A 9891-nucleotide genomic window follows, 5' to 3' on the forward strand; every position below is an offset into this window, starting at 1 on the left:
TTTGTATAGTGAGAACTTCTTCCCCATATTTGATTGATACCTTCAGCTAGCGGGGCTAGCTCGATTTCTTTTGACCAGCGGAGGTGGAATGTTTTCACGAATTTTCGTGTTGCGAGAAATATGTTTTATCCAGGTTGCATGCATCGAGTTTTTAAAGGAATAAATGTGGGAAAGTATTAAAGATTTACTTTCATTTGAATTTCTTACTTATTTATTTTTGTCTACTCACTCCAACGTGTTTTAAATTACTTTCCCCTGGGCCCTTCGGTTTCAAATGCCCAGTTTGCAGGCGAATTAGTGGAGGTCGGGCGTACATGGTATATGAGGCATAATTGTCACTACTTCCGCATTGTAGGATTCCTTGATCATTTACTCTTCTTTATATATCTATGTGTATTAGTATTGCTCTGATAACTTTTGAGATTAGTATTGTTGAGTTTTGTATTTTGTGAAAATGGAGTTGATGGTAATTGGGAGCAGGGTGGCTCCAGAAGTATAAGGTTGGTTTGCTTCAAATGTTTGTGTGTTTTACAGGTTTTTGGGTAGTCTATTTTAGGGGTGACTCTACCGAATTTTTTGTAGAGCTATTACTAAGGTGGGCCCCACAAGGCCACCTCGGATTTCAGGATGAAATTCGGGGCGGGTCCTGTCATCTTAGGCCTATTTTATAAACAAAAATGCAAACTTTATCTCTCTTTTTTTTTGGCAAAGTGACACAAACTTTCATTAAAGAAATAGAAACAGTACAATAAAAGAACAGAAGGCCTAAAAAGGGCCGAAATACATAAAATTTGAAATTGAAAACAACGAAGACAACAATAAAATAACAAAGAACAAAACAACAAACTTTATCTCTTCTTTTCTCATCCCTTTCCCATCGATCAAGAGTTCAGAACCCCAAAAACTCCTTTCAAACTCATCTCTCTCTCTCTCTAAATTAAAAATTTGTTCGACTTTGTACCAGTTCAGCTTTCTTCTGACCAATTTCACTGTTCTTCGTCTTCACTTCTTCCCCAATTCGAAAAGACCAAAACCCAGAAAACCATCCAACATGTTCATCTAAAATACGAAATCTACAAATCCCAAACAAAGATCCTCATTCAATCTAGCCCCAAGTAGGCTGCTGCAAAGAGAATGGTTAATGGAAAGGAGCAGGAGGTTAGCCTCAAAAACTACAAAACTGGGGCTTTTTGATGGCATCGATACCCGACCATCGACCTCAGCTACAAACCTACAACCGATTATCTCTGCTTTTCTCGCCGTCCAGAACCTCTACCTCAACAACAATCGGTTCAAGGGTCAGGTCCGACTGCGGAGATTCCGACGAGGATTCAGATCAATCCGACTACAAAGATTCTCCTGAGCAGCTCGCTGTGTCTACAGTACAACTGCATGGTCCCGCCAATAGAGACGTCGTGCCAGTTGAAGTTCGGGATGCAGAAGACGAGGCCTACTCCACAATGTAACGAGTTGAGAGGGTAGAGATGGAACTGGAAAATTATCTGTTTCTGGGTTTCTTTTTCAACCTCATCAAGGAACAGTTGAAACCGAAAAACCGATCCGAAGGTTTTCAGTTCTAGTTCTCGTCGGTTCCGGCACTGTCAACTACAACAACCGAACTGAAGTTCCCTTTCCGGTTTCGGTTCTAGTTCAGGTTTATTTTTGCATTTTCAGAACCGATCCCAGCCCTAATTGGTAGGTTCTTCATCACCAATATCAACACTTGAGTGATCAAATTTTGAAATCTAGAGAAGTTTGGGAGCCATTGGATTAAAATTTGCATATCTATGATACAGCTTCAATAACATTGACTTCACTCATCAACCATCACCCCACCATACTCTTATCTTATTTGAACTTAGGAAATAAAAACTCAAGATATAACAGCCTGTTTCTTGGCTTCAAAGATATAGAGGTTGAGTTAGATGAAAACTTTATCTTCCTTCTTGTGTACGATACTAAATGCTCTGAGTATTCGTTGCAATATTTGCGCGTCTCTTTCTTTTTTTTACATTTGGCAACCTCTAGCTAGTTGAAATTAGTCATGTTTCAAGATTATATGGGGTGCAAACTACATTTTTGACATACTTGGATGAAACTATTGTAAACCATAGCAAAAGAAGAAAAGGAGAGAGTTATATGTTGATGGCAGTTTGTATAAAAATACCGAGATTATATGTGCTGGATGAATCCTTCAAAATGATAAGGGTTAATGGATAAATGAGTTTTCTGCCAAGTTAGACATTGGTCAAGTTGTTGAAGCTGAACTTTGGAGGTTTTTGAAAAGTATGGAAATGGCTTGGTAGAATGATTGTAGATTGTTGGAGATATAAATAGATTCACTTGTTGTGGTGAAGTTGCTTCTCTCTATGACTGATCATTTTCATCCTCTTTATAGTCTTGTGGCAAACAGTTAGGAGCTTTTGAGAAGAGATTGGAATGTGTCTTTTATCCATGTATATTGAAAGTGTAATTCAGGCTGATTTGTTGACAAACATTGGTCATGATTATGAGCCTAGTTGTAGTTGTTGGCAAACATTGGTCATGATTATGAGCCTAGCTATAGATTCTTTGGCTCTCCCCTGTTGATGTCATTCATCTTTTGAAAGCTGATTTATTAGGCTTATCTAAGCCAAGATTGGTTGTGATTTAGGTCTCTTGTCCTTTGCTTTTGGGCTTCCTTGTAATAAAAAATAAGGAGAAAATGAAAGATTTATTGTGGAAATTAGGAATATGACTAATATCTTGGAATATTAAAAAAAAAAAATCTAAAAATCACAGTTTTGAATAAAGTAAAAAAGAAAGCGTGTTTCTTAGATTTGAGACCACAACAATGAGCAAGATCTAATTCGTGTCCTCATTAAATTGATATTCATATGCTAAACTTGAGAAAATCCGAATAGTTAATGCACTTTTCTAACTCTTTAGTAATAGTGCATATCCATAGCAAAGGTTGATTTATGATTACCACTTTTGTGCTAATGAAGTTTAAAGTTTCATCATAAAAAAATCCTTAGAAACTTGACCACACATAGAGCGAATGACTAAAATATAAATCATAGAAATTTTAAATGAAAATTTGCAAGATGCTTATTTGATCAATCATCTACTATATTAAAAAGGACAAAAGTCTAACAAAGCTCTATTTGTGATGAGTTGTGTAATAGTTTATATGGAGAATTAGTATACGCTATGCGTCGCTGACAAACAACAATTTATAAAATATGAATTAATACATTTCAATTTGTTAAAGTCAAGAAAACGAATCATAAAAAGCTAAACAATTTGTTTTATGTTAAAGGTGAGGAGTGAATTTTTCTTTTTCTCTGAGTAAAAAGGTCATTGCTTTAATAAAATTGAAATATTACAATGGTATGATGCAAAAATGCATGAAGAAAGAAAATAAATAGTAAATAGTGCAAAATGGAAAGATGCAAAAATTGCATCAGAATTACAAGGTAATATTAATAAAGCAAGAGCAGCAGCGTATAGAGACATAACTGATTTTACACTACAGATTGCAACCGTGTAATGAACTGGGTAGTTGGTGGTTTGACTACCCATGAAAATCCAAATCCAACGCAAAACAAAGGTCAATCTTTCACCAGAAAATCGAAGCCAACCAAGTGCATTAGAACATGGCCATGTTGGCAGAAGATCTTTCACTTACGGATACCATAAACCCGGGTCCCAAATCTAATACCAGTAAAGAGCAGGAGTTAGTAAGTAAACAAAAATAACAGATAAAAATTATTTGTTAGTTAAAATTTTATTAGCATAACCATACCACTTGTGTGAAGCCCAATAATTTTATTTAATTACTTTAGATTTTCATAGGCTTATTGATTGCTAATTTTATTTGCTTAGTTCGAAGTACTTGAGCTTGGAAGTGATAATAATGTTGGTTTGTTTCAGTTAAACTGGGCTTTAGTGTGATCTGTTTTCAACTTGGGCTTAAGGAGATGATGAGAGCCTACTATGTCTAATGAAGCTCAGCACCTCCATCTCTCCCCTCAGCAAATCTTCTAGTCATCTCAACATCAACCACGCATACCAATTACATCTCATATTGATATGGGTTCTCTGTATTCATGTCTTTAATAAAGAATATTAATTGATTTGTTTTGATTTTTTATGGGAAATTAAAACAAAAAAAATCATGAATTTAATTGAAGGAACTACAAGCATACACTACTCAGATTAGATGAATGATTAGTTGTGATGCTTTCAGTTATGACCTTGATTACACCCAACGACATATGATTTTAGAACTATTTACAAGATATGTAATGTAGAGAAGAGTCAAATACTCCCCAAGCCTCTGTTTTTCAACAACGATAACGTTTTAAAAACTATGGTTTCTTGGTGTTGCATCATGTCGCACCATTGAAAGTGGTGGGGTGCCACACCAATGCCGAGGAACAAAGGTCGGATATGGAGAGAGAGGTGGCTAGGGGTGGAGATATGTGGCGACCCGGAGGCCGGATTACCACAATGCCGCCTCCCCAAGGAACCCTACACCCGCGACACTTAGGGAGTAAGTGTTTTGGGCCTATAATTCCTCAAAGAGACAAGGCCTTTAGGTTGGAGAATAAGAAATCTATAAGCCCAAAATTCTTAGGTTTGCATTGTCGGTTTGGCTCGTAACCACAAGGTTACGAGCTAGGCAAGGAAGAGGAAAGAAATGTGGTATTTTGTTGAATTTAGAACCTACCCCATTTTTAGTTCTTAGCCCAAGTTTACATTAGGTTCATTGAATGGTAATTTACGTGAGTCTTCTAGGTTTAGCCCACTAAGACCTAAACTCAAGTGGAGGTTCTAACCCTAGGGTTCCACTTTGGTGCTAAGCAATCACATGCATCATCAACTATACATATATTTACAAAAATTTGACGGGATCAAACATGCCAAATAAAGAGAAAAATAAATTTTAAATAAAACAATTTGTGACCTCCAAAGATTATCCTCTGTACCCAAGCTTCAACAGTGATAGCCTGCAAAACAAACTAAAGTAAGGGTTAGGCTCCTACATCCAGTCATTACCCATGCTTGTTGTTTGGCTCCAAAACCAGTCTGGGTACAAACTGTCTCTTTTAAGTGCGAAAACGTGCCAACACCTTTCGGTGTAGTCGTCATGGCATCCCTTGACCTAACTTAATCAAATGTTGTGGACGAGGAGAGCACCAACCTCGTCACCAGGTTCTTTTCTCTACCTTTCGGAAAATGACTTCTTGCCTTACGGGTAAGGACTTATGGTGTGATCTCTTGCATCACTGAGTCAATACTTAGTGTTATAGACTAAGCAAAGCAATCATTGGGAAGTAGGAGAAAGCACGGATTTTGCTAAAGCGTGACTTTAGCTTCGCTGGGTTGCGAGGGCGTTACCCATGCTTCGCTGGTTTCAACTAGGATGAAGATAGGTTTGCAGGTTTGCTCCGAAGAGACTTTGACAATTTGTGTGATTAGTTGATTGAGGAGTTGTTGTTTTATTGTTCTGTTTTAGCCTCTATACATATAGGCTGCAGATTCACCTTCCTAATAGGAATAAAATACTATATTTTAGGCCACAGTTGTTGGTCTTGAATCAAATCAAAACACTTAATAGTCTTGATAACTATTGTAGGCAATAATTAATGTTATTTGCCTCTTGACGTAGTTAGAATATAGGCAAGATTAATTACCTTTGGAAACCAATCTCTTGGATGCGAATATGTTGGATATGCACGTATTGCTCTTCTTCTTGAATGCAATTAAAGGATAATTATATCCTTCCACATATGTTGCACGTCCAAGACACTCCTTAATTGCATAGGAGACCTTTGATTGCTTGCATGACCCACATCTACTATTCCCTTCTTAATTGACCCATCGTAAGCCTTCATTGCATGGACAATCATATATATCTAATAGGAAAAAATTCTGTTTAGTCCCTATACTATGCCTCTCTCATCGTTTCAGTCTCTGACATTCTAATTTAATCTGAAAAGTCTCTGAGGTCTCAATTTCGGTCTAATAGGTCCTCACAGTTAACAAGAATTGGTCTTTGGGCATGAATCCGAGAAGCCAAACCTTCATTTTCAGCAGCAAAATGAGCAAAGAATTCATCAAATCATGCTTTCATATTCCATATTTTCTTCTTGCGCATAACAAATTCTCTATTTAATTCAAATTTAGAAAAGATCATCACATTATCATCAAAACTGCACCTCCCTCCAAAAAGGTTCAATCTTTTCCTCATTAAACATTATTGATGCATCAAAAAACCTAAATAAAGACCAATTCTTTGTGCGAAGCAATCCAATTTTGGTACCTCTCATTTTCTCAGACCCAAGAAGTACAGAGCTCACTAAACCCAATTCAATATCATGTTTTGCTCCGATTATCATTCCAATTTATATAAAATTATAAATATGAATTTGGCAAGCCTTTAATTTGAACCTCAACCCAACCACATACTTAGCTGATAAGTCCCAATTCAATCTCAGATCAAGAACAAGTAGTCAATGATAAGATAAAAAAAATAGAGCCGCCTCCCTCTTCTCATTCTAGGGTTAGGGTTTGTAGTGTTTCTGTGCAACTTTCAACGATGACCTTTGTTGATGCCATGGCAGCTCACCTTGCGTCTTCTCTTGCCATTGTTGAGGGGAAGAAGCAGGTCGATCTACGACTTACACAAGGGAAGGGTCTGCGTCAAGCGGATCTTTCCTGGGGATGTTTCGCAATGCATGGAGAGTGAATGGATCATTGTGGGTTGAAGAAGCGGAGGGACAAAGGGTTCTCTTTACTTTGTCTGACGAAGCAGATAGGGATCGAATTTGGAAGGGAGCTTCTAGGGGGTATAACCATGCACCGGTTGCCCTAGCCTACTATGATGGTGTTGCTGCAATCGAACCTATCTCCCTTACGAAGTCTTCATACTGGATCACACTGCAGGGCATCCCTCCTGCGTTTAGGTCTAAGAGGGTGATGACAATGATTGGATTTACTCTCGGTGATTTCAAGGAGATTGATAAACAGGCCAAGAAAGTTGGAAATCTTCGCATCAGGGTGGAAATACCTTTCAACAGGCCGCTCTCTTTCAAACACTGGTATTGGGTGGAGGATGAGGTTGAGTTTCTTTGCAAATTTAGGTATGATAAACTCTTTGGTCGATGCTTGATCTGTGGCTTTGTTACTCATGGAAACCTACCTTGTTCGAGGCCTCCATTGGGAGAAGATGATGAGGTTGAGTGCAAGGTATTGGGTGCATCACCGGCGGCTACGCCATCTGCATCGAATATGCAGCTTATTGGGGTCAATACTTAGCCTCTAGCTCGGCATCAACTAGTAGGGTGACCACATGCACTCGGGCTACGGTTTGTACGGCGGGTAAGGATGTTGTTTTTCGTACTGTGGTTCCTAATCAATTGTCGGAAATTTTGCTTCACAATCCAGAAATGCTGCTGACTCGGCCTCGGCGTCAGGCAAATATCCTAGAGCTGCCTGAGATGATGGTTATCTCTGAGCGGGTGATAGATAAGAGGAGGAATAGGGAAGATGATGTTATCACTATCTTTCCCGAGAAGCTGAAACTGAGCCTAGCTGTTAGGAAAAGAAATTTGAATTTGGAACCAGAACATTTGGGATTGGTACCTATGATACAGACTTAGGAGCAGCCTATTCAGATGAAGAGAAAGAGGGGAAGACCTGCTGGTAGTAAAAACAAACTTCCTTATGGTGAAAAGAAGAAAGCAAAGCAGGGTGATGAGACTAGGGCAGCCAAGAAAAAGCTCTTATCAAAGCTTGAAAAGGCAGATGCAGTTTCAAGCTCCAACTCGAAAGGGAAGGAGCTGATTATTTACTAGTTGGGAAATTTTTCATTCTTCAAGCTTGTGTGAGGGTGATGAAGCTTCTATATGTCTTCTATGACGTTTCTAATCAGTGTTTGTACCACAATTGTGTGCCTGACAAGCAAGGGTTAGTTGAATATTTCTTCCGTACAAGGCAAGGTTTGATCACTTTTGTATAGGCTGGCTATTCAGCAAGCGTACAAGAGACTTTAGTAGTTTGCTTTAACTTGGATAGGGTAGTCGTTTTATTTGGCTTTCTTATGTAAGCTTTGTAGACTATAGCCATTTGGTTGTTGATCTAATGAATTTCAACTTCTATTAAAAAAAATAAGTCAATGATTATGGAAGCCATTATTGTTTATATAGAGCTTGTGTGGAAAAATAATGAAAAATAAAACTTGTTGATCAATCTCCATGACCTTAAAACAATAATAGAGAACCTTAGGTGGGTTGAACAAAAGAAAGAAAGAGGATTTGACTTTTTTTTTTTTTTTTGAAAAGTGTATTCATTGAAACTTTAACGATTACAATCGTTTAGAATGGCATCCCGAAAAATCTTAGGAGCAGACACAAGCCATAAATGACTTGAAGCTAGAGCTAAGCTAGAACAAACCAGAAGGTGTACTACACCAATAGGTTGTTCATGTACAATACAATACTGCTCTGAATCACTTATAGAGAAACTAGCAAACAATTGAAGGTAAATTCTCAGCCTTCTTAAGATAATTACCAACAATGAGACCATTGCCATGACCTTGAGATTTGGAGACAAAACCATCAGAATTTGCGATCCGGGTATGCAAGAGATCGATAGACCAATCAAAACTATATTTGTCCCAGCACAAGTATCACTGTTCGCCAGGCACGCAATTGTGGTACTCACAGTAATATTATACTGAGAATTCTTATAGAATATAGAGATGAGCAACCTATCTACACATAAACACGGTACACCCGAAATAATATGGATAACCCCATTGAGCAAACAGATACCCAAAACACCTCCTGGGTCCCAAATCCTTGTAGAACTCAAGCCCAAATGGAGTCCACCATAGGCCCAAAGGGAGCCTAGCCATACCGCCCAGTTTTCTGATCTGGACACCCAAACGCTGGGCACCCAGACATGAGTTACCGCCACCATCACCTCCACCGTCGACCATGGCTGCACCTTTGCCATCTTGCCTTCCTGAATCATGGCGCCCAAGAGTGCAGGTCTCCTAACTCGCGCCGTAACCAGCAACCTCTTATCCAAAAGTCGACAACCAAGGCCAAAAAATCTCCCCAAGACGGACATCTCAACCTTCATCGTCAACCTTGCCTTGCCGACTTCTGGTGGCCTACCCCACCGCCACAGCATACGATCAGCATCAAAACCCATCGAACCCATTCTGTTAGACTAAGTGCAGCAACAGAAACCTAAGATCGGATACGAACACCAACACAGATCTACTCCACACCTGCCGATGCAGAACAAGAACACGACCAAAGACATAAGCAACATCTTCATCACCACATCTCTGATACCCTGCGAGTCCACGCCCCACGCTGAGGAGTCTCGCCGCTTCTAGACTACTGGCGGATCCTCAGAAGAAATCTGTCGCCACTCTCTGCTCAAACCCTAGGGTTTGCTTAACAAATCGGTTCCACGTTCGTGCGTTCTCAAAGAGGATTTGACTATGTTGAAGAGAGCACACGATTAAAAGAGGTAGTTTTTATTATTTTATTTTTTTTAATTTATAGAAGGGGTAAATTAGGAAAAAATAATTTACAAAAATTAGAAGAGGTCCATATAGTAAATTGAGAGGTCTAGATAGAAGCTCCCTTTCTTTTTTCTATTTGGCAAGTCAATTATCTCCAAATCCTAAACCCTTATTTTCCTGCAGACACAGAGAACTTCAAAACTCTTTGCAATTTTCTCTTTTCTTTTCCATCAGAAACTTTTCTAGAATAGTCATTATATCTGTCTAACTTAATGCTTTGAAGTTTAATGATGCGGCTTAAATAGCCTCACAATTTAACCCTACAAAATGTAGTTGTCAGTATAGGATAAGCAGGGATCGTT

The 9891-nt window shown here is 38.7% G+C and overlaps 1 protein-coding gene across 1 annotated transcript; it reads left to right on the forward strand.

Annotated features, from left to right (window-relative positions):
- Positions 1–6711: 6711 nt before the first annotated feature.
- On the forward strand, positions 6712–7305 carry LOC112178024. The gene has a single exon (XM_024316246.1). It carries the CDS (start codon positions 6712–6714, stop codon positions 7303–7305), a length of 594 nt encoding a protein of 197 aa, XP_024172014.1.
- Positions 7306–9891: the final 2586 nt, after the last annotated feature.

The sequence above is a fragment of the Rosa chinensis genome, chromosome 7 (assembly GCF_002994745.2).
Source record: "Rosa chinensis cultivar Old Blush chromosome 7, RchiOBHm-V2, whole genome shotgun sequence".
NCBI classification, from domain to species: Eukaryota; Viridiplantae; Streptophyta; class Magnoliopsida; order Rosales; family Rosaceae; genus Rosa; species Rosa chinensis.

Coding starts and splice junctions, on each gene's coding strand:
- LOC112178024 (XM_024316246.1), top strand. CDS start 6,712: ATGTTTCGCAATGCATGGAGAGTGAATGGATCATTGTGGGTTGAAGAA.